General features: G+C 47.2%; 1 protein-coding gene across 3 annotated transcripts in view; it reads right to left on the bottom strand.

Moving 5' to 3' along the window:
* sipa1l1 (signal-induced proliferation-associated 1 like 1) overlaps nucleotides 1–24,303 on the bottom strand; it is a 36,047-nt gene that overhangs the window by 11,190 nt on the left and 554 nt on the right. For all 3 annotated transcript variants that reach the window (XM_052052494.1, XM_052052496.1, XM_052052497.1), the window contains exons 2-11: nucleotides 9,269–10,762; nucleotides 8,956–9,178; nucleotides 8,697–8,827; nucleotides 7,602–7,790; nucleotides 7,335–7,509; nucleotides 6,795–6,898; nucleotides 6,477–6,634; nucleotides 2,804–3,383; nucleotides 455–553; nucleotides 54–229 (exon numbers count right to left, since the gene is read on the bottom strand). In XM_052052494.1, coding sequence (XP_051908454.1) covers nucleotides 54–229; nucleotides 455–553; nucleotides 2,804–3,383; nucleotides 6,477–6,634; nucleotides 6,795–6,898; nucleotides 7,335–7,509; nucleotides 7,602–7,790; nucleotides 8,697–8,827; nucleotides 8,956–9,178; nucleotides 9,269–10,645 — 3,212 coding nt within the window. In that variant the 5' untranslated portion in view covers nucleotides 10,646–10,762. The remainder of the gene's footprint in view (nucleotides 1–53; nucleotides 230–454; nucleotides 554–2,803; nucleotides 3,384–6,476; nucleotides 6,635–6,794; nucleotides 6,899–7,334; nucleotides 7,510–7,601; nucleotides 7,791–8,696; nucleotides 8,828–8,955; nucleotides 9,179–9,268; nucleotides 10,763–24,303) is intronic.

The raw sequence follows: 24,303 nt of genomic DNA, 5'->3' as shown, positions 1-24,303 counted from the left end.
CGACCGATCGCCAACTAATGACCTTGTGATGAGCCGCCACCCTTGGGACCCACCTGCGAGGTGTGGCGTCATCGTGCGGCGGGATGATGGAAACGCGCACGGTCACCGAGGTCCGCAGCAAGTCGATCATTTGCTCGTGAGTCAGGGTGGCGACGGCGACTTTGCAGATTTCCACCAGCCGACTTCCCTGGCGCAGCCCCGCCTGCCACGCGTAGCCGTACGGCTCCACCTTGGGCAGAGAACAACGGCGTCGCAATCATCCATCTTTGATTTTCACTTGGAAAGAAAGCGGTGGAAGTGTCCGATATAGAAACAAGTTCAGGGTAGTTCTGACAGGGAGGGGGAAAAACCTTGGCAGGTATGCAGTCGGATAATAAATAGTCAGCTGGGACACGAGAGGGCATCACTCGTGATGCGTGACGCACAAAGCGGATGGACGGACAATTGACGATACCTCAGCAACGATGCCTTCGTAATTGACGTGGAAGCCGAGCTGTCCGAGGCCATTTCGACGGAGTGTCATTTCAGACGTCTCGCAGCCTTTTGTCAGGAACTGAGGGCAAGAGATGGCGACACGTTTAGGACAAAACGAATGGTGCAAAGTAGTCAAAAGAGAAAAAAAGTAGGCCGATCGAATCAAATCGAACTGTCAAATCCACCCCTCTAATCTAAAAATCTTCAATATTTACAGCAGCGCGATTAGCTTGGTAAATATCGAAAAGCTAGTGCTGGAATAAGCAACAATGAAGCTTTATTTTTTTCCACAAAGGCATTGGCTTTCGTGGATTTGCTTTCCGGCATTGCAACTTAGAACGTGGCGAACATTTTCAAGAAAGTCAGCCTTTCAACTTCCGCTGATGTCAAGATTACCCTTTACCGTTACTTCCTCTGTCACGTACAGTCGGCGTGGAATCTTAGTTAACACGTTCAGTGATTGAAGCGCATCACTCGGGGTGTTATTTGCCATCCATTGTCCGGCTCACCCACACGTGCGCTTTCTTTTGGTCGCACCTTCTCTGGACGGCGCTTGCACGCCAGAAAATCCTTCCATCAGTATCCATTTTATTCCTCACCCTCATTCAGTTCGACACGTCAATAGTTACACGTCGGCTCATTACACATTTCCCAGTTTGGCCTCGATGCATTATTGATTATGCTCGGTGATAGTTGAAGGTTAATGTTCAGCGCGCTTTTTGAAAGCCATCCTCTCTTTGCTGCAGAAAGCTAGCATGTAGCGACAAAATGCTAACGCGTTACTCGGACAATCGCGTCCAAACTGTATTACAATTATTCCACCATTTCTACAACCTGGTTCATATTCTCCACTGTAATTATGACAAAAAAGCATGCCCAAGGCCACTTTCCTTTGCTTCCTTCTTGCTCCGGGGCAACCTAAATGATTCAAGATGAGCAGCAACTACATAAAATGTGACATAAAAGCGATACACTTGTTCGCGCTAAATCAAATAGCGCCGTACATGTGAGTGTGTGTGTGTGTGGGTAGTAAGATGATAGGGAAATTAATGTTCTAAAGCACTGGGATTTGTACAACAGCACCCCCACCCCACCACCACCACCACCAACCAGTTTCCATGGCAACAGCTTTTGAAGAGCTCGAATGGAGTCTCTCTCTGTTTGTGTAGGTGTATGAGTCACGAGGAGCATGTTGTCCAGAGGTGTTTCGAAAACTCCCCCGAAAGACCAGTGAGCCACAAAACGGCCAGAGTGCAAACACCCAGCATGGTTGCACCCCCCACCACAAAAAAAAAGCCGAATTGTGCACTCGATTGCATCATCACAAACTTTCAATCAAAACTGACAGCACACAGTTGACAAATTTCTGAATGAGGGATTTGCTTGCTTGGCTCATCCCGAGTACAGACAAACGACTATTTGGGGGGGGGGGGTTGTCTTGCAAGTAATGACTTTATGCAACAGCTGTGTGAACATTCATGAATCACGTTGCACTTTTTACGACCACTTCTTGCATCGAGGAAATGAGTCCAGTTCAGTGCAGCGGTACTGTTGAGAGCAGTCAACCTTGACCTGGCTTGCGCTTCCACCACGGGGCGTGTGCGTGCCGTGCGGCGATAAACGGCTCCAGTGACAAAAATAGCAGAGCACAGGACTCCAGCGACTGGCGGATACGCAGCATTCCGTTTACTTTCTTCTTGGAACGCGCTTGATATGAAAGAAGATTCGCTTTGTTTGAGAAAGTATATTTTGTGACTATTCCGTCAAGTAACCAAATCAGTGGATTGGCAGTGCTTCGGAAAGTGGAAATAGGGAAATAAGGGACCTTCAGTACATTTAATAGTGGAATAGCAAAAAATAATAATAATAATAATAATAATAAATAAAGTAGAAAAATAAATAAATAGTAATAATAATAATAATAATAATACAAATGGTACTAATAAAGTAGAAAAATAAATAAATAGTAATAATAATAATAATACAAATGGTACTTCAACTAGGGTACGGAAATGCTTAGGCCACAAAATGGATTTACAGCACCAAAAAGCACAATAACCAACAGGTTTCTGCCTTTGGCCACTATGCAACGTGAGATTTTTTTTTTTTTTTGCCAAGGTAAGCCATTTTCATCTAAAAAAGAAAAGTTTTCCATAGTTACAAACAGGTCTCGGTTTTCGCTAAATGAAATTTCCACAAAACGTAACTTGTGCTCCGGAATTATTTATATGTCGGGGTTTTTTTTCTTTTTTCGTTTTCGTGCTTTTGTTGAATCGCGCAAGTGTGAATTACACGAACCGACCGTAGCAAAACAAAGAGCGGTTCTCACCTCCAGACGTTTGAGCACCTCTTTGAAATCCTCCGTGTTATTGCTGACACTCCTCAGCGACACACTTTCTCCTCGCTCATAGAAAATCTTTAAAGAGGCCGGACTGCTCAGCGTCCAGCCAATCACATCTTTGGTGGCACAGTTGAAAACCACGGCTTTGGCATCGTGATCTAACAAGATGAGGAAATCGTTGGAGATGGCGAGGAGGGCATCGATCTCTCCTCCCGTCCCCGGATCTTCCGCATGGACCAGCCAGGTAATCGCTCCGAGGCTGCGCATTTCGGCTCCGGCGTACGGCCGGCTCTTCTCCTTCTTTTTGTGGGCCAGTGAGATGAAGGGGAATTTGCCGGACGGGTCGATGGGCGTGCTGGTGGTGTGCCGCTCGGCCAGGTCGCGCAGGTACTCCTGGCGTGTTCGCGTGGCCATGGCGCGGAACTTGTGAGACTTGTGGGCGGCGTTCTCCGCATTGATGACCTTGGCCAGGAGGAAGTCCCGGAACACGGAGGACTTGGGAAAGGTCACGCCCTCCGGGATAGGGGGTCCAAATGAAGGCATGTCTTTCGAGCGGGTGACGGCCACACTAGATAGGGGAGGACGAAGAGAACAGAATAACCGATGCTGCACACAAAACTTGAACCTGTTCCGACCCTGAACCTCTTTAGGTACAAAGGTGAAGAAAAAACAAAACTGTTTTATCCATTTGACGGAATTTTGACTGCGCATTCGCCCGTTCTAACCGCTTTCCGTCGGCCCTCTCGACTCTTACTAAGCAACCCTTCAAATCGCCTTCCCAGGATGTTTTTCCCCGTCTGGTATGTCAGGAACTCGGTTGAGCAGCCGTGGAGAGGAAAGAGAGAAGAATGAACGGAGACTCTGCGCTAACAAATCTACAAGGCACGGTCAGAGAATATCTCCAGCGAAAGAAAGACGCGGCAGGAAATGGCACCGGGGTGCTAAAAACGACATTCCTAAGTCGACAGCCGAACGCTGCAGACCTCGCGTCTGATTGAAGCGAACATCTGGCATCATCCTGGAACGTGCTTTTGAAATGACAACGCGATCGCAGTCTCCGGAGTGTCATTCATTGCCCGTTTCGACATCTTTGTAACCAAAACGGTCCCGATCCAGAGTCACTCGCAGGTAATAATTGCAAGGTGACATGGATAGAACTCTGACGCATTCATCCCACGCACGCACACTCCCCTGCTGACATTTGTCAGCACACATGTTGACATCATGAATCACTTTGTCCAATAAGCGACAATAGCTCATAAGGCACCCACGTCTTTCTAAATAAATCCCCCCCGAGACGACCTGTTCTCACCGGCGAAACTGTGGCATTTATACAAACAGCCGCGACAGGTCGAGGTAGAGGCGGAGAAAAGCAAAGGGATCCTGCGCCGTAGATGAGCAGACAATCAATCCGAGAGGAGTAAACGTGAAGATGGATGTTCTTTGAATTTTTACAAAGAATATCGTCAAGGTCGAGAACAGTATCGGGCAGGTAGTGGCCTGGGATTTCTATCAGGGAAAGGCGCCATATTTGTATTCAACTCACATTCAGCGAAACGGGAACACTTTTTATTCCAGCGTCAAGGTTACGAGAGTGAACGAAAAGTAATGAACCCCCCCTCCCTCCCCCTCCCCCCCAAAGATAAAATTTAAAAAAAATGTCAGTGCTTTAACGCTATGACATTTTCCATGAATAAAACTATCGGTACAAACTACAGTCATAGCGATAATCTCCTTTGTTTTTAACATTACCATTATATTATACTAGCTGGTAAGATGGGCCTTCGGCCCACAAAAGTGTTGTTGCTTGGTTCAACTTTTTGTTCATCTTCATTGCTTATCGCGAACATAAAGAGATGTTTAGATCTACTAAATAACTAACAATTTCATTGCAATGCTTGTGGGTAGACAACATTTTTTCGCTAAGATGCCCGCGCGATCGTAGTGAGCCACTGACTGAGCGGCGCAGTGGCGGCGCAGTGGCGGCGCGGTGAAGTAGGTACGTTTTGAAAAGGGACAGACGGAAGGACAGACCGCGTGCGGGACGATGCACAATATATATATAGATTAACACAAATGGGAAAAAAAAGTCAAAACACAATCGAACTATAATGAAAAATGCCAAACTATCATAACCCGGGCCGGGGTCAATATCTGACCTTCTTTAAAGAGCCCATGTTGAATTTCAGCTTTACAGATGCCGCGCCATTTTTTTGCATGCATTTCATGTGTCTCGGCATCTACTGCGCCTCGTGGGTGGTCATTACAACCACTTTCAGGCCACGTTTAGCTTTCCTACGAGGGAAGGCATTCTTGATGTGTGGCATTCATTATCCAACTGGAACCAAAGTATTCGCTATTGTTCCTCGAATTGAACAATCCCGTCGCAGCCGAACCGCAAGTCAACAACGGCCACGCGTTCCAATAGAACGCGCACATAACATCACGAAGGGGCACGTTGAAGTGGGGACGGCCAAAGTGGTTTGCGGGCAGGCTGCGCAGATACTCCCCCGATCCAAATTGGCCCCAAATCCACTTTCGCTCAATACGCCCAAACTAGAGCTCTCAAACCACTTGTACTCCCAACACCTTGCGAGACAGTCAACCAAAGACCCGTGACTCATGCCGGACGGGTGAAGGGGAGGGAAAAGCATGCTGCGAAAACCATAATGAGAAGACGGGCGAGCGAGAGAGTGTCAATTTAAAAGGTGACGGTCAGCGGAGAAGGACAAGAATGCGGCGGCGCAAATTACTACGCCGGCGAGGCGACCGCGAGGTCACCGAGCGAGGAGGCTCGCCAGAAGCGGATCAAAGAGTCCGCGCTTCCTGCGGTTTCGGCGATTTTAGCTCTCAAACATTTGTAGCGTGTGGGCAGTTGCGCACTTCCAGTGCCCACAATCCCGCTGCCTACTGAGCAAAAGACAGAACTAAGGCTACTGTCGTTTTCAAACTCGTTTCATCATTCCAAAGTTTTCACTTCAGGCAACGGAATTCACATGGCGATGGAGGAACACCGGCTCGGCGATTGCCGCTCTTGCTATATAGCCGCTTCATTCATGCGTATGTCGTTGCTAAGGAACCAAGCGAGCCCCACGGGATACAATTAAGAACTAACACAATGTGCTCAGAGAGCAATTAAAGCGCCCATTAAAACGACGGTCGAAGGAGCACTGCAGGATGAAAATAGATAAGACATAAAAAGGAATAACCAAAGAATATTCTGCCCTTCACGGCAATTTGAAAGAGGAAACTGATGGCGCGAGGCATTCATCGTGTCTGAAAAATGCCTCTCGGCTGGCACATTATACAGTCGAACCTCGCTACAAGGTACCTCGAGAAACAGAACTCATCCGTACGTCAGAACGGTAGTTTGTCGTAACCATTTCCAATAAAATGGCCGCCTACTACGATGTATAACAAATACAGTCCGAAAATTGATTGATGTTAAAAAACATGAACATGCCATACAGTACAAACATGTCAATTACAAAAAATTATATATGAAAAAAAAACGATTTCATAAGACGTGAAACATTCCTACTTCAACTCTGTCACGGCAGGAAAGACGACAATGTTCCGAGTCGATCAGCAGCATTGCTAAGCAACGGAGGGAGGGGGGGGGGGGGCGGGGGGAATCCCGACACGGATGTGCATTTCTCACCTGTAGGCGGTATTGTCAGAACAAGGGTTGTGCGCCCGCACGACCACAAAGACATGTTGGAAGTGCGAGCGAATGTTTTTGGGGGTGAACGGGAGCGCCCCGGGTTCCTGGAATACAATGGTGACGATGTCATTCCCGATGTGGCGCTTCCGCAGCAGCTGGAAAGGTTCAGGAGCGAGAGTGGAAACGAGATTGACGTGAAAATGAGTCGCGATTGAAACCGTGAGACATTTATATGAGCCACCTCCGTACAATGGTGTTGTTTATTTGATGTGGCAATCGGTGCAGGGGGTGGAGGGGGTAGAAAGGTATACTTACTTGCTGTTTGTTGTTGGGCGTATAAGGAAGCATGGTGGACACATGGAACATGAGCTCGTAATCCTTGTGCGTCGTATACAAGGAGTGAGTGCCCGTTGAGTCAGCTGAAAGAAACACAAGTGAGCGTGAAATTGCCAATCCTTCTCCGCAAAACGGTAATACGACGAGGAAACGAGAACACAAGCGCAGGCTAATACAGTGCTCTTGAGTGGTTTAGGTCCTATCTAGCTGACAGAACCTTTTGTGTCAGCCTTGGCTGCTCTAAGTCACGCACTGTTCCCCTGTCATGTGGTGTTCCACAGGGCTCAATACTGGGGCCTCTGCTGTTCTCGCTGTATTTTATCATTGCCCGACCCCCCTTTGCGTTGAAACCAAAACGCCGCCCTGCCCGTTTTGTCACCCATCTATGTCATTGTGTTCCACCCAGAACGGCTCCCTGAAAGAGACCGGCGAATCATTCCCACAATGACCGTGAGACCGATTCAATTCGCCGGGAATGCGGTATGAATGCGGTGAAGAGTTCGCATGGTCGGTCCATACTTTTGGCGTCCAGTTGGGCCCGGTACTTTGAAAAGCCTTTGAGTCGAACCCTCTCCCCGAGAAGATGAAGAAACTCCTCCAGCGCTGGACCGGCTGATTCGTTGTTGTACATTTCCTCCTCGCTGCTCTGGCCTGACATGCAGTACATCACTCCCACTTTGCGCTGGAAACTTAGCTGCGTTGGGAACAACGTCACCCACACGTCACGGATTGCGCTCTCGTGATTGGCGGTGCCGTTTATGAGAAAACTCAAAGGTGTTCTTTTACCCCCTGCTCGTCCAGTTTCATCAGCTGCTCGGTGACCTTGGGCGTGTTGAGTGCCAGGCGCAGGCAGTGAACGTTCAGCTCGGGCACCAGGTACTCCAAGACTTCTTTGAGGGGCAGGCCTCTTGCTAAACCGTGTTTCGACGTGGAAGGTACTGCATCTTCCACGATGGAGCCGCGCAGGGTGTTTAACTGGACACGACAAAACGGGGAAAACAAACAAGTTCACTATGATTCCGCAAGTACATTAGATGGACAAATGCCACCCGGCAATAAAAGGTTGCATTCTACTCTATATGTCGCTCAATGGACACGGGGACCTCTCTCCTCAGCCTGCATGCATCCCACTCACACCCACACAGACGCAACTGGAGTGTATCTATACTTACCTGACTCGCGACACTGAAAATAGCAATCGGTGACAAAAGCAAGGCAACGAAAAAAAATAAAAGAAGAAAATGGAAGAAAACATGCGCGCATGGATTGTGCGTCATCCCTGGAGACTTGTGAGGCTATTAGTCAGAGCGTGCCTCAAAATGAATTCAAGGCTTCTGATTTTTTTTTTCCTTCCTTTTCCACACAAATACCTTGGGCACTATTTTTGTCATGCTCATCTGTGAAATGGCACAACTCGGTCCTTCGCAGATGAAGGCTGAAGGAGAAGCTGGTAGGTGGGCGTTCACCCCAGGGAGTGACAACAAGATCTCTGGCACCGAGTGTGCGTCTATAGGCGAGCGTTACCTATTGCCGGAAAGCAACAAACAGATCTATTCATAGGAACTGGCATCAGGTAAGATCCAGGCTCTTCGGGAGTGTTAGCTTGGATAAGCTAAGGTGGGCTAGCAAGTTGCTCTGGCTAACAACCAGATTCATTCATATTAGCCTCTCCAAAAAACAAACAGGTTGATGTTCATCTTGGTCCATAGATTAGAGAAGAAAAAAGATGGATGCCCAAAAAAAAAACCCCAACCTGCATCTCCATTTATCAAGTATCAACTACAACTTTATTGTCAGCACAGATGAAATTTCTTCCCTCTCACAACATATAACAAGAGGAGCCGCCGCGGGTGCCCGCACCGCCATCAAAAGAAGATTTACCTCACTGGTTCGAAAAATGACCCTGTAGTTGTACTGCTGTCCGTGCTCCTTGTGTTCCTCCAACTTCTCCCTCCTGAGACTCACCGCCACGGGGCCTAAGTTTTCGTCCACTCCTAAGTAGTTCCAGTGTTCTAGAGACGTCAGGGGAGGAAAGATCAATAAGTAGGTGGAGATTTCTTGGAAACAAGTCAAGGGTAAAAGCAATGCGGACCACTGAGAAGACAAAATGAAGAGCTGCCTGCGGGGACATTTTGCTTACCTCGGAGGTAGAAGTACTTTCGATAGTAATAGGCTCCGAGGTCAACATGTTCCACGATGTATCTTTTGGACCGATCGGCATGTTGACTGGGGCCGTCTTTCGTGGCCTCCAGGACCGCCACGCCGGCATTGGTAAAATGGCTCGTCAGCGTGGCCTCCAACGGGCCTTCTTCCGGACTGCTGCTAGAATTGCCGGAGCCGCCGCCACTTCCGATGCTGCCCTGCTACAAAGCGTCAAGACAAAGAAACGCGAAGCTAACTCAACCGCTTACCGTATCTCTCGGGTCATCTCTCGGGGTAGCGGCCACGCTTACCTGTTTCGCGGGAGCGATGTTTCTCTCACCCTCGCCGCCGATCTCATTCCTGAAACACGGGCAGCTGAGCACGAGGTCGTTGCTCTTGTCGTCACCCGGGTCCAAGGCCGGGTTGGTCCCATGACCTCCTAAGCCCTCCTTGCTCAGTTCTTCTTGTGAGCCGCAGGGTGATCCATACACCGCGCTCTGACTGGAGGAGAGGGACGACGTGGCCGAAGCGGAAGCGGCGGCGGCGGCCGAGGCGCCCGTCGTGGTGTTCTTACGTTTGGCTCCCGATTGCCGGCTTTGGATGACCTCGTTGAGGTCAAAGAGTAAGGAATTGATGTCGAAATGGGCAAAGCCTTTTTGGCACATCCACGGTTTAGGAGGGGGTAAACTCTCATCCCCTTTACTTCCGTCCTCGGCATCCGAGCCGGCCCTCGAAGTGTCCCCCTCTACCTTCACGCTGCGCAATTTGCGGAATATTGACTCTCCGCCCGTCTCGGACTTGGACCTCCTTTTCAAGTGCTTCTCTCGTTCTTTCAGACGACTGGCGGGACTGCCTCTGGCGACTCCCAAGGAGCCGTCGGGCAAATCCAGGGCGGTCTGTTTCACGGGTGCAACAGTAAGCAGCTCGGTTAGCCTTTCCGGCGCGGGACTTCGTTGATCGGGGGCCTCGGATGACTGATATCCTTTGAGCATGTCAAAAAAGCTCTCGCCCGAGACCCCGTGCTTGTCTATGGATGACGTGCTGCCGTACTCCCGGTGCATGGGAGTCCACCCGGAGAAAGACCAGCCCTCGTTACCATCCACGTCCAGTTCACTTATCGTGATGTCACTGTTACTCCGCTGACGGATGCGTTTCATCCCCTTCCGGGGTGACCCGAGATAGCCGTCGGGTGACAAAAAACGGTTGTCCTTTCCCTTCATCTGCATCTTGTTCTTCAGCGTGTTCTGGATATTGCGGAGCATGGACGAGTCTTGAGGGCTGATGAGATGCCCCAGCTTGGCCGACAAATTACTGTGAGCCGTGACGGCTGAGACGGCCCCTCCTCCACCGCCGCCGCTTCCCACAAGTCTTTCTCGATCTCCGCTTCCGGATCCAGAGGAGCTCGTGGTCGTGGAGCTGGGCGAGTCCGTTTCCACTGTGATGTGCCACACACCTCCTGCACCCCCGTCTTTTCTCGGGGGCCAGTCAGCCACTCGAGCCCGGACTCCCATCTTAGGGACTCCCGGGTTGTTGCCGGTGGCGGAGGAGGAAGAAATGTGAGCACTCTCGCTGCGGGGCGGCGGCGCCCCTCCGTTTGGCAGACGCAAACGGCGAGTGTAGAACTCATCGGTGGCTGGCACCGAGCCTCCAACGGAGCGCTCCGTCTGGGATCGCTTGAGACTGGTCATTATTGATGTCCGGAGGGGGGGATTGGGAGGGTACAGGTGGGGTCTTGTTGAATTTTAGATCGGGTTTAACATCATGCCCACAGACAGAAGTGACGACCCTTGAAAACACATTTCGCCCTGCAAATTAGAAGGAAACCCTTTTAGGTTCTTTAGCAAGCCCTTCAGACAATCAAGAGTTATTCAAAAGCTACGACAGTCTGTGGGTCAGCAATCATGACATTTAAATAAAAGAGCTAACAGGAGAATGTTAAAACTGCATGAAGTGGGTACAATGACGTTTCTTCAGAAGCCAGTGAGTAACTTTCAAAGACTAAATAGTGCCAAATATATTTGGACTTGTGACCAAATATCGATATCAAACTAAATTGCATCTCCCAATTCTGTTGGATTTTTCTGCTATAACCGAGGTTTGGCATAAAATTGCGTTTGAAGTCGGTAGCTTCAACCTCAAAGGTAAGTCGTGCCCATTTGTTGCCGGGTGTCGCTGAACGAGCGACAGACGCGGCGTTGAATCATTTGATATGCTAAAAACGAGCCTTTCAGGTTGGAGACGGAGATCATATGAAACCTCAAAGGCTACAAATAGATTTAAATCATCTCGTGAGTTGACCGGTCGACGTGAAATGTTGTGATTATTTGCAGAGGTGCAATGCACGCAAAACAACGGTCGGAGTGTACACGCCTCTCCAATCAAAGATGATCTGCGACCCATTTTTCATCCATCTCCAGCAATTTTGTCTTTCGCTCTCTCCTGTCGGCTGAAATCGAACTCTGAGCGCCCTCGGGCTCGCCTTGCCAACGTCACATGACCCAACTCAGAAAACGGGTGACATGTGGCAAGTGAGACTGAGGGCACTTTGATGTCAATTGAAGTGGACAGCAGAGGGCGATACGTCAATGCTGGACTAATATACGTTACCCTTGAACTTTTCATGCTCTTCTTCTCTCCTCATTTGATTATTACCAAGAAATCAGTTCCAATGCACTTCATATACGACATTATTGCCGTTATCCTTAAAAATGAAAAGACTTTCCCGTTAGCTGCTTCCGTAGCCCGCCGACACGCGGCGTTTACACGAGGCACCGTTTCGTCAGTCATTTGGAATCGGTTCAGGTTTGCAGCGTCAGACAGTGAGTAACAAAGAGTTGATTGCAAAATATGTCGAAAGAGTGTTCAAACTCAAGCGAGCGTCACGGAAGGGAAAACATGCACTTGCCAAATGAATTTTTTAAACGCGGCACCCTACCTGGCGCGGAGCCAGAGTGCTTCGGTATGTACTGCGTGCGAGATTTTCAATTTCCTGTCCGTTTTAGGGTCTTGTTACTGTCATGGCGGCGATATATCATTCCTTCACTCACGCTTGCTTATGTTGTTTTTGGCTGCCGTCCAATGTTGTCAATCATTGCATCTGACAGCAATGATTGACAAACACCTGATGATTACGAAATAAGTGCAGGAAATATGAAAGCGCTAAGGAAAGTGAGCAGTCGACCACAATTGAAACTGACGAGGATAATTATGTTTGGTTTTTCTCAGTTTGAACATTGGTGATTTAGCAGCGCGATGCACAAACATAGTAAAGCAAACAAGGTTAAGAGCCAATTTTCGGGAAAGAACAAATGAGGAATGAATCAATTCAGTGAACAAGAATGTGTCACGCGCCGTGTCGAGCGAGTTCCCTTCATTCTGCTTAACCTTTGGCAGTTTTACACCTGGTGCACCTAAAAGATATTCCCACACTAACTGGTGAGTCAATTTGAGTGCTAGCCAAGTCGTGTCTTGAACCGTGAGGGATTTTTCACTCCAATTTAGCCTGTCTAGTCCACATCGTAGCGAGCCAACAAGAAATCAAAAGACATTAAGAAACCTCGTGGGGGGGGGGGGGGGGGGGGCATCATTTCTCCCTCGAGCGAGCTCCATTTTTTTACATAGTTGGAGGCATGACTACAAAAGAATCATCATATGCGGTGTTAAAGAGGAGATGGCAGCTTTAAATTCACTCACCGGCCCCCCCACCATGAAATGTTAAAAAAAAAAATTTTTAAGCAGATATTTCAACCACCTCCTGGCAAACGGAAACACTAAGTTGCGTTAGTTAAAGCTCCAGCCACTTAAAAGCCACGCGGCGTTTCATCTCAGCATGTCTGAATGCAGGGGAGGAAATAGAGGAAGATAAGGAAGGGCGGAAAATAAATCAAACATTATTCTCTTTGAAAGCTGCAACGTAGCACACGACCCAAGTGACGGAGTTTCGGCTCAGAGCTTTTCAAAGTGAAAGTGTAATTGTGCGGCAAGATAAATGCCCCCCCCCCCCCCCAACCCCCAACCAACTGCTCCCTGTTGAGCTTAGATGTGCGACGTCGGGTCTGCTCTGCATTGGCTGACTGAAGCCGAAAGAGGTGACTTTATGCAACTGCTGGTGTCGGTTTTGTGTTACGCAAGAGTTACCTGTACTTTGAAAATCCATATTTCCTGAAAATAAAAATAAGAATCTGCACAACTCTCGGTTACTGGTACTGCTGCCAAGACCGCATCTGTGCCAAGTCAGAAACAAAGTCTTGAATGCTTGCCAGCGCCAACATGTAGAAAAGTGGAAATGGAAAAAGAGGTGATGATGATGATGATGATGATGATAAAGAGAGAAAAAAGGCAGAGGTGTAATTGAGAGTGCCGTGAACATCAAGGTACAGGAAGTGCAATTTAGTGTTTGAAGGCCACAGGGAAGAAAAAAAAAAAAGGACACAAATGGCATTGGCGTCATCTAACTCAAGGTTGATCGACAACGGAGGGTTTTTTATTTCTTCTGCCGCAAGCAGCTAATAATAGTACACAACGTTAAAGCTCGTTTCTTTACTCATTTACAGCCAATAAATAACATTTTGACAGCTTCCTTGGACTGCATTTCTCATGTCATCCTCACCCCCCCGCCCCCATGTAATGACAATCTTCCCCTCACGTTTCTTGATCAACACAATTTCAATCGGAAATGCACCGCTGGTTGCCTAGCCAGGTAAGAAATGAACACGGAGAACATCCACACACTTCGTTTGGTTTAGAATTTGATGAAAAACGCTCATCTGATGCACCCTTTGACGAACCTCACGAAAGGGGGGGGGGGGGGGGGCGGTATATTTTCCCGAGACGCTCCAATCTATTGACCGTGACATATTTGGCGAATAGAAATACAATTTGTCTTGACGTTCATTAGCCAAAGTGGCTCGAACCTAATATCCCAATTAGATTATGACAACAACAAAAAAAACGGTCCATCAAATGACAATCAGGAGAAGGAAAGCCATTAAACGGATGGAGATGAACGCGAGCACATTCGGTCGGGCTGTGCCGTCGCCGCGGCGATGAAGCAAGAGCCTCCTCCGCACAACCGCCGAAGAGCCCTCTAATCTGTGCCAATCAGGTGACGTCTCACAGCCGTTTGTTGTACATGCACGGCAACCCCCCCCCCCCCCCCCCCCGCCCCCACCACCTCCCCTTCGCCTCAACAGCCAATGCGGACCCTTACTGCTAAATCAGGCATGGCACAGAGGATGACAGAAATAGCAGTATCGAGTGGTGAATAATAGGGAAAAGAGGCTTGGGTGTAATTAACATTGAGATGGGGGAGATGCTGCAGAGAACATGAGGGGGAGGAACTTCAGCAAAGAGGATAAATCAAGGTAATGGGGATAGAGCATGTATACGAAGTTAGAGAAATATGCCACGAATTCCGCAATAATATGCAAACTTATTTTGCACGGCCTCGCAAAGAGGAGATCTCATCGGGTCAACTACTGGTTGGAAAATTAGAATAGCAGGTGACTCGTTTCTTTTGAGTTGGGTGACTGCATGGAAAGTGAGGCGCTGATGTCCAAACTGGCACATTCTGCGTGGGAATGCGAGTTGGAACAGCACCGCGGAGAGAAGAAGAGGAGTGTGTAAGGCTGAAAGAAGTGCACACGTCGCACTACAGTGCATGTGGACTTGAAATGATACGAAGCAGATGACTGCAGTGCCGAATAAATAAGATGAACTGGAAGGAACCAAAGTTACACACACACACACACACACACGCACACAGTTGCGACTCAATTTATAAAACGCATTTGATTCCGTGGCCCCATTTGTAAAAACCAAACGTTCACAAATCAAGGTACATTGTTCCCATTGAAATGAATGGAAATGCAAATAATCCGTTCCAGACTCCAACTTGTTGCGTTTACATTTTACGATATCTAGATTGTCTCTCATTTGAATTGAATGTGTGGTTGAAAATAAATACAGTACAACATAAAAATAAGTGAAAATAGTTTTTGCTGAGAAATAAACTCTACAAGTGCTTATTGTGCTTGAAGTGAGGAATGGGAAAGGGCAACGGCGCCTCCACTGAAAATGAGATTCCTTCTAAAATAACATCATCTTACTCAGATGTATTTCTGTTGTCTATTTCAATGTAATGACCCCCCCTCCCCCCCAAAAAAAAACGATCCAGGGAAAACTTGCCTTTTTTGCCACAGCCAAGTGTGAGGTGAAGGCAAACATTTATTTGAGGAGGCCGCGGCACAGATGGCATCAAATATGTAACCGGGGCTCCTTCCTGACAGCTCAACAGCCGAGGGAGCCGTCTCACATTCCAACAGGATACACATCTCGGGCCACTTCCTGCCTATGTTTCAGGAGGTGACAAGTAGCGCATCGAATGAGGCGAGGCCCGTCAGGTTCAATATTTATATAGTGGGAGACTTTGTGAATAAGAAATCGAAAAAAAGATAAATAAATAAAATGAAAAACTGTAGCTCAGTAAGTGAGAGCGATTCCTCTGTGGAATATTTGCTTTCATTATTATTGTTGTTGTTTTTTTTTTTTTCACTGAGCCGAACTGAGTGCTTGAAGTATCGCTGACCAGTATCGGGATCCCTCACAAAAACCCGATACCTTGATATAAGGTCTGTATCGGCCCAACACTGATGGTATCGGTACTCGCCCCCCATCCCTACATGCAACAGTACTTCTGTACTTCCTCCATGAAAGCGGACTCATCATCTTTGCGTTGAATCAAAATAAAACATTCACCAACATCTGCTTTCGATTGCGAATACGATCGTCGACATTTTTGCCGATAAACCAAATACGTCATTCATTCCAAGCGACTTTGCAAAACTTTTGCTTTAAGTTCATTGTCATACGAGACGCGACGGCAGAAGCAACAGGTTTTTGAAATGAACACTGGTCACACCCCCCCCGCCACCTCCCTCCAATTACAGCAGAAAAAGGATGCGTCGGATAAGATGTGCCATTGAAAAGGAGAGTAGGATGTGCGATGATTGCAGCAGGACTGGAGAGGCGCACGCTCATTTGTGCCTACAGCGAAGAGTATTCGATTGATAACGAATGGGCCGGAATGAGTTGGCAGAGAGCGAGCGACAGATCTAGAAAGGGGGGGGGGGGCCAGATTGATTCCCCACTCAATACGAGAGCATGTGGGAGGAGATGAGCGAGAGACGGCACGTGGGCACAAGCGACATAGATGCAAGAGGCGAGGAGTCGCTCCATCAAGTCGACTACGCCGCGTCCTTTTTTCCAACCATCTCGCTGCAGGCCGCAGATGCGGCAAAGTAATAACGATAAAAAGCCCCGCAAATGTAGACGCATTTTCGCCGGCGCTATAAGTGACTTTTCAAGGGCACGGCTCACTCACTTGGGGGGGCCGCAACACGTGACTGGGGGAGGCAGAGGGCCACCGCATCTTGAATCTTAGCTTCATCAATCTTCTCTCGGAACATTTGTGAGCAGACGACATCTACATTTTAAGGGGTCTGATTTCAAAGTCTCCATCATTCTTCCCCAACTTGCAACTGAATCACTCGGTGTCCCTTTTTTTTTTTTTGGGGCCATGATCAATAGTATGAAATTTGTCTTTCTCCCCCCCGCCTCTCCATTATCCACCATCGAACGTCTCCCCCACCTCTCTTACATACTTGTAGCAAAACAGTCATGTCTGTTTCTATGTGTCGATGGGAGCGTGGGAGGAAAGTAGCGCAGCATTGCTGGCTGAAGGAGGAGGAGGAGGAGGAGGGGGTGAGAGATAAGAGAATAGACACCAGAGAGGAGGGAGGGGTGAGGGGGGGGGGGGGGTGCAAAAAATTCTTTGAGGGTGAAGAACAGCATTTATCTGAACAAAACATGCCGTTTTCCTCATCTCATGGACAAGGACCGCCCACTTTTTCAGCACCATCACAACAATTGGCCCAAAAGAGGGGCGTGTCTATGATCGAGTGGGGGGAGGGGGGGGAATCGATGAATAAGCATAAAAGAAAATGTGCACAAGAAATTGTAATGGAAAAAAAGAATTATGACATATTACCCACCAGGAGTCGCCTTTTTTTAAAGGCATTTTCAGTTATGTGAACATCACGCATAATATCACACAAGCTGTAAGAACCAAAAACAAAAGTATTGCCACGCTCTTGACAAAGTCGAGGGGGCTTTTGGGGGCTTTTTACGGTCTACCGTTCGCAGGAGTGAGCTTATTTTCACCCGTCACCTGCTGCCACCAATTCATGACGATTTCGTGGCTGCAACAATTTGAGCCCATTTCAGTCAACTCGGATCATGACCGCCGTCTCCGAGCGGCTCGATGCCAACGGCGCCTTTATATTCCAGTGAGGGGGGGGGCTTGTGTTGGATCTCAAGGGACGTTGTGCGGGAGGCCTAGTAGAGGCGAGTTGGCTTCTCTTCTCCAACACCTGAATTACCTTTTGCACCCGATGCAGTCTGCACCCCCCCCCCCCGTAACTATCCCTTGGCCGCCTCTGCGTGCTGGCATCGGGCCTAATGAGGCTCGCTAATGGGACATTCATGCCACTCAAGGGGAACCCTCCCATTCGACGCAAATTTGTTTGGAACCCCCCGCCCCCCGAAAACAGGCCACTGTCCAAAACGACCTGGTTAATGAAAGGTCAAATCCAAGCTGTACAGGTTAAGTGTCTTTTTTTGTTTTTTTTTGCCAAATAAAAAGACAAAGCACTCATAAAAGCAAATGGGCCCTGAAAATTAAAAAAAAACTTTTATATTATATTCTATAATTATTATATATTATTTTATATATATAAATATATATTATTTTATATATATATATTTAAATCAACAATCCAACTACAGCAAAGCAATTAGCCTACCGATAGCTTGCTGACAGACAACGAGCAACCTTCTCAAGGGGAAAGTCGGCTGGCAACGGGACAACCAGAGATAAACTCTCCCATCGCCCCCGCCAAAATAAAATCGACCAATCAATCATTTTGCTCTTAATTGACAACAAAAATGTGGTCTCATTCGTACCATCCGCAGTGGACTCAATGTAACGTAAGAAGGCTAACAATCATTCAAGCCTGGGAAAGTGGGAGGGGGGGGGCAACAGGTACGCATTAAGAGGCCTGATTACGCCAGTTTCACTTTTCAACCGCAAGAGTCGGCATCAAAGCAAGGAAAACCGTAAGACTTTAATGAGGGCTGGCAGATGACACCAACCGGATTTGGAGGTTTGGAGAGCAGACGAGAGCAAAGCGGCACCAAGAGCTGGAAGGCCATCGTTTGGACCGGGCTAAAGAATTTAGAAAAGTCCCATAAAACGGGTTCTTATGGTCTGCAAAAGTGAAGCAATCATATGATTGACGTTTTACAACTTGAACGTCTGGGCGACGGGAACGGAATGGGACGTCCCGGCTCAAAGATTTTGCAGCACGCAAACAAACGAACAGAAAACAACTTCATCGCATGCTTTGTGCGACGCGATAAACCGGAGCCAAGATAAACAATTGGAGAAATTCCTTCCACGCGGAAGTGAACAACGCGTACTGTTTGACCGAAAGGCTTTGATTAAAAAGTATGCGCTCCCCGGCTTGACTTCTGGTAAGACATCATGACAATACAAAATCATGCCGGGGCAGAACGGAGCGACAGTCAAGCTCACGCTCAAGTTGCAGGTCATAAAACAGATAGTGTCCAGATGTTTGGCAGAGGACGCAAAATGCATGGGAAGGTTTTTTTTTTCTCCATTGTCAGCTACTGAAAACGCTCCACGGAGAATTCCGTCTGGAGTCTCCGTATGGATTTTGCGGCTGGCGTTTGGCATCAAGTCCGGTCATTAGAAAAGGAGGCCGTCCGCTCATATCAAAACGGCGACGGCGGAGCGATCAGCGGACTAAGCGCAGCTTTACCGGTTGGAAAGTGCAATGTACAGCTTCCAGACGGCGAGAAACGTTTCATCCGGAGGTCCCAGAAACGTGTTGATGGTAGCAAATGAGCAAAGAATGAATCGGGTGGTTTCTGTAGTACATGACAAGGACCAATAATGCTTAAATCCAGCACAAAATACTTCAACTCAAACTAGGTTAGCGAAGAGGAGCCCACGTGAGCAAGTGTTGATATCATTTTGACCTTGTTAGCTTTTTTTTTGGGGGGGGGGGGGGGAATACACTTACAGGGTCTTAAATGTAACTCGATTCCATTTGCAGGTCATTCTGATCAAAGGGGGGCCACTTTAATGGGTGAAGCAGCAAGTGGAGAGAATCTCGGGGAAAAAGTCTTAGTGATCCTAATGTGCAGAATCCATTGGAAAATCGTTTGAAAGCCTCTGTGAGCTCACGTAAGCACTTTTGTCTTCGGCCACCCATCTTCTCTTTTGGCTCGATTAAAACGAGCGTGATTGTCTTAGCCGGGGATCTTTTATTCTCTACAAAGTCTTTTTTTTTTTGCATTCCTCTATCAAGGGGACAGAAAGCCTTCGTTTTGCTCTTTCTCCCACAACTAGGAGATGAAACGTGAGCGAGTGTGTTAGCAGGGGGAGGGGGGGGGGATCGCTGCAAAGTGTGGAATTGGGATTTTGTACAAGGAAGCTGAAGCAAAGTATCAGATCCCCCCCCCCACTTATAAATCATACAAAGAATTGAAATTCTCAAAAGACGGAGAGAAGAAGGTGAATCAAGTTTGACTTCAAAAGATTAAAAGTTGACTTTGTTCACATCAGCAGGCAGACGATAATTTTTTTTTTTTTTTAAGTAAAATGAACGGTAATGGCACTCAAACGATCTATTTGAGTTTTGCTTGTGGTGAGACTTTTGTCACTGGAAGGAGACAATTTGCTTTGCCTCTCAGACACAAAGAAGACGCTCGCCATCTGTTATTTTGGTCACTTTGTTGAAGGAAAACAGACGCCGCCGTGCGGGCGTTCCGCCGCCGCTTCCTAACCCGCAAACATTTTGCACTTTGCGATCGACTTCAGATTTTTTTTGTGGCAACTGTCGCTTCATGAAATCGATTTTTAATCGACCGCAACGACGCTATCAATGAATTCAACGTACGATTCCAGGCAGACGCGCGGACAGACCGCGATTCCGCCGGACTCTTTAAAAAAAAATCGGTTGATATTTATTGAGTGATTTTCCTTTTTGAAATTTGTGAGGGAACGGAGACTTTCGAACTCTACGTTCGATACCCCCCCGTTGAGTGCGACTCCATCTCTCGAGCCTTGCGAAGCGCCGAACACGTTTTCTCACTCGCGTTAAGGCGAGCAGGAATGTGTGACGCCTTTCGGGAACAGCGTGGCAAAAAGCTCGATCGCCACGGCGATAAATCTGCGCTTACAACGTCGCCGTCTCAAAGTGAACCAAACTCCTCCGCATCACATTTATGGCGCCGACTTTTTATGAGCCACTATTTAACACGTTGAATTTATAGTCGCACCATTTCCTTTTCATGATGTACTGTACGGTGAATATGAAAAGAAGACAAAAAACAAAAACAAACACGTTTCCCGTAGTATTTTAGTAGTAGTATTCCAATAAAAAAAACTGAAGTTTGACAAAATGAGTTCAATATATCGTCCGACTGCTCATTGTGCAAAATTTCGTCTGACAAACGACATTTGTTTGCTTAGCATACACGGTTTCACCTCAAGGGCTAAATAACACGGCGGAAAGCCGGGTGCATCAAATATTACATAACTCCAGCTCCACCTCCGCAGGCGCTGTTCACAGCACCCCCCCCCCCCCTCCTACTCCCTCCCGCCTCCCGCTCGCCCACCATTGGCTATTTACGGGCAGAGGTGCATGGCCGGATGAGGACGGCGCTCCGCCGCCGACCCAACACCTTCAAAAACTTTACGATGCAAGTAGAAATGAAGTGTGAGGCGGGACACACTGGATCGTCTTCAGGATTGCCGCGAAGTGCTGCCAAAGCGTGCGCAATGGGCTCAAAAATAGCGCGGAAATGTGTGATTTGGTGAGTACAGTTAGAGCCACTCTCACCCCTGCGGCGATGCTGGATGTTATATCTCGGATCTCGGAAACAAATTGTGTTAGTTACCAAGCAATACTTGCCCAAAGTAGGACTGCACTTGTTGCCTGGCAACATTCGTTCATTGAATCTCAACGCGGGGGTGATTTGAGCACAAGCCCTTTTAGACGAAATGGCGTCGCGTTAAAAATGTCAGGTTCCCCGAATAACTGACTCGATAGCTGACTTTTGAAAATTAAAAAAACAAAAACAAACATACAAACCGATGGATCTTTCATAGTAACGGGAAAATTACGGAATCAGACCCAATTGCTGATCACATGATTGGAATTCTATTTGGAGCAGTTATTGGGAAAAATGTGCAGATTTTGCAAGATTGTTTAAAAAATAAAATTTTCAAAAAGCTCTCTGAAGAAATGCAGATGCGTTATTTCCGGTCTCATGTGTGAGAAACACAGCTCATTTAGTTGGCTTTTTCTGCCGTGTATATTTCTTAATTATTAACCAGATCAGCGCTGAGTAAATATTGCAATAGTCTCTGTTTAAAAGAGGTTAAATACACACCCGAGAGATTGGAGCACACACACGGACGGACGGACAGCCCAATGGCGCTCACATGAAGGTTGACCGCAGCACTGATTTGGTTGTTCGTCATGAGAATGTTAGGTGAGGCCTATGACGTCATCCAATTGCGTTATGCACGCCGTTGTCATCGGCGAAATCCGCAATTCAAAGTGACCGATGTGCCTTTTGTCCACTTTCTGGCTTCTACGGCAATCTGAGATCCATTAAAAATCCAAGATGAGAGAACTTGGGCCTTGCGGGGCCATCACCTGTCCCCCCCCACCTCCCTCCCATTCCAATCAGATGAGCAAAAGGGAACATCAAGTTGCAGTGAGCACTCCACATCGTGGCACGCCACTTTCCTGTTTTGGTTTCTGCTTCCACCACCTGCGAGGCAGATGTTAAAGACGCTGGCACTGTGACCCCATTTTCTTTTCCCCTCCCGCTTCTTTTTCTTACTTCCTTTTGAACATGAAGACGACACTGGAATTATTTTAAATTTCAATCCAAAAAAAAAGCCATTTGTCACGTTGCATGCGAACGCCTACCAGACACTTTTTTTAGGTACACCCGCACAATCCAATAAGAGGAATTATAAGCGCCGAGTTGGATTTTCTGTCTGCAATCGAGTATCGCGTGAGGTAAGATTACATGAAAACAACTTTTCTTGGTGTTTTGGGAACGTTTCATCCAACAGATACCATACCATACCATTACAATTCATAGAGACCTGCTGGAAAAATACTTTTTTTTTCTCTTTTCTTTTAGAGCACTTGGACAAGTGGAGCGACTGCTGGAAACAGCAGCGCTGCCATAAAAGTCAACTTTGTCGGAGAAAGTTTTGAAAGCACAACTGCGATGACAAAGCTCCGTTGCACCGTCTCTGTGACGTTCTCATGCAAGTCCAGATCGAACACTTGACAATATTCATGATTAACATATAGCAGATTTGTGTTTTTCATAAAAGGTACACTTCTCGGAAATAAGACAAAGACTTCAATACGCTGATTTTGGTGCAAAGATTCAGTAACTAGCGAGTTCCTCTTACAGCTACCGCTGAAGACGTGTAGCCATCACGGCGTCAAGAGAAGCGGCTCTTCTTCCAGCCGACATAACGACAAAGTGATACAACAAGAAAGCTATTTCGGAGTTCGGTCTGGATTTGGGGAACAGATGGCAAAGCAGTTGGTGGGAATTTCAGCAACACTTTCATCAATGTTGGATGGCCACAGTTACACTTTCCCCGGATTTACGAGACAAGGTTTTTGAGACTCTACTACTTGAAGTCAACAAATTTACATTTGAGTGTGAGACACTTATCTGGTGTTTTTTTTTTTTTTGTCAGTGTTATACAATTACGGAGAATTGGAGAATCGTCTTCTGAAATCATTAGCTTAAGTACTGGGGCATCCAAAAGTGTTTCATGCATGCAACCCAACCCACGATTGCCGGCAGTACAATAAAACCTCCAAAAATCTCAAAAGGATCAAGATTTTTTTTTAAAAATCATCCTGTCCCTGATCAGAGGAAATTATGAATCATTCTTCCCTGCAAGGTGGCCAATCATTTGCAGCATAACATTTGTCAACCTTGGTATTTCTCATGTGAGCAAAACATTCCTTAAACAGGTGGCCCTCACAGTTAAATACGGGAACGGGGGGGGGGGGGGGTGTTTGAAACATTGACAAAAAAAATGAACAAAGAAAAAAAGAGTGAGGAAATGTGAGTGCTAGTGGAGATAGGGCGATCCAAGAAGGCAGAAATGATGACAAAGACATTTTCCGGCATGCCTTCGCAACAGGAAGGAAGTAAAGATGAGGAAAGTCGCCGTGTGACGATTGAAGGGAATTGTGGGTGGTGGAGTCGAGCAAACAGAAGGAATTGCGATCGCACCACGGGAGAGAATACGGAGAGATAGCTGCAAAGCAAAGCAGTTATCAACAAAAGAATATGCGCGGACTTGAGAAGTACAGTACACTCCACGTTTACGTATCGCACTATTTAAAACATGTTTAAAATAGAAACAAAATGACTCCATAATTGCCAATCTTAAAGATGTGAAAATATTTAGCTTTAATATTCCCTATTTGAACATATTGACAGAGGTGGGCGTCCGTCACTAATTATTTGTCAGTATTTCCGGCTTTTTTAAAAGTCTGTTTTAAGTGAGCCAGTCCTTCTAGTCATTGGCTGGATTGTCTTGACACAAGGATGTGAATTGCGTGCAGTAACAGCTTTCCGTGCACGAATGCACGGCTCAATAAATGTCCAAAAAGTGATCCCACTTCAATATTGATCTCCATCAATCGTATGTCGAGTTATGTCACCATTCAAACCCGATAACCGCCTCCACGGTCGACCATTTTGATTGATGAGACTAAGCATCAGAGTGCTTCCATTCAAACCAGCCACCAACATCCACTGCATTGCGCAGATACTTTTATCACAATAGTCGCTCATGTACAAATACTCGATCAAATAATCAAACGCACAATGCTCAAGAATCGAGTCACGTCGAACACACTACACAAGATGCGACGGGCTCAAGACTCCCTCCGATATGAATAAATCATCTTCCTGTGGCAGATGCATCGTCCCCGGGGAAAGAACGGACATATACACACAGGAAAGCGGAGGAGTGGCTGCAGCAAACCATCCCAATTTACTTTGCGGACAGAACAATCGGCCCTATCTCGATGGCCACTCTTGCAAATGTTTCCTGTCTCTGCAAAAGCAAACGCCGAACCGTAGTTTCGTCGACGAAACGTCACATCAAAAGCATATAAATGCAACGCGGTGGTATATT

This window comes from Hippocampus zosterae, chromosome 19 (assembly GCF_025434085.1).
Source record: "Hippocampus zosterae strain Florida chromosome 19, ASM2543408v3, whole genome shotgun sequence".
NCBI classification, from domain to species: Eukaryota; Metazoa; Chordata; class Actinopteri; order Syngnathiformes; family Syngnathidae; genus Hippocampus; species Hippocampus zosterae.
This window is presented reverse-complemented; position numbering and strand designations above follow the sequence as displayed.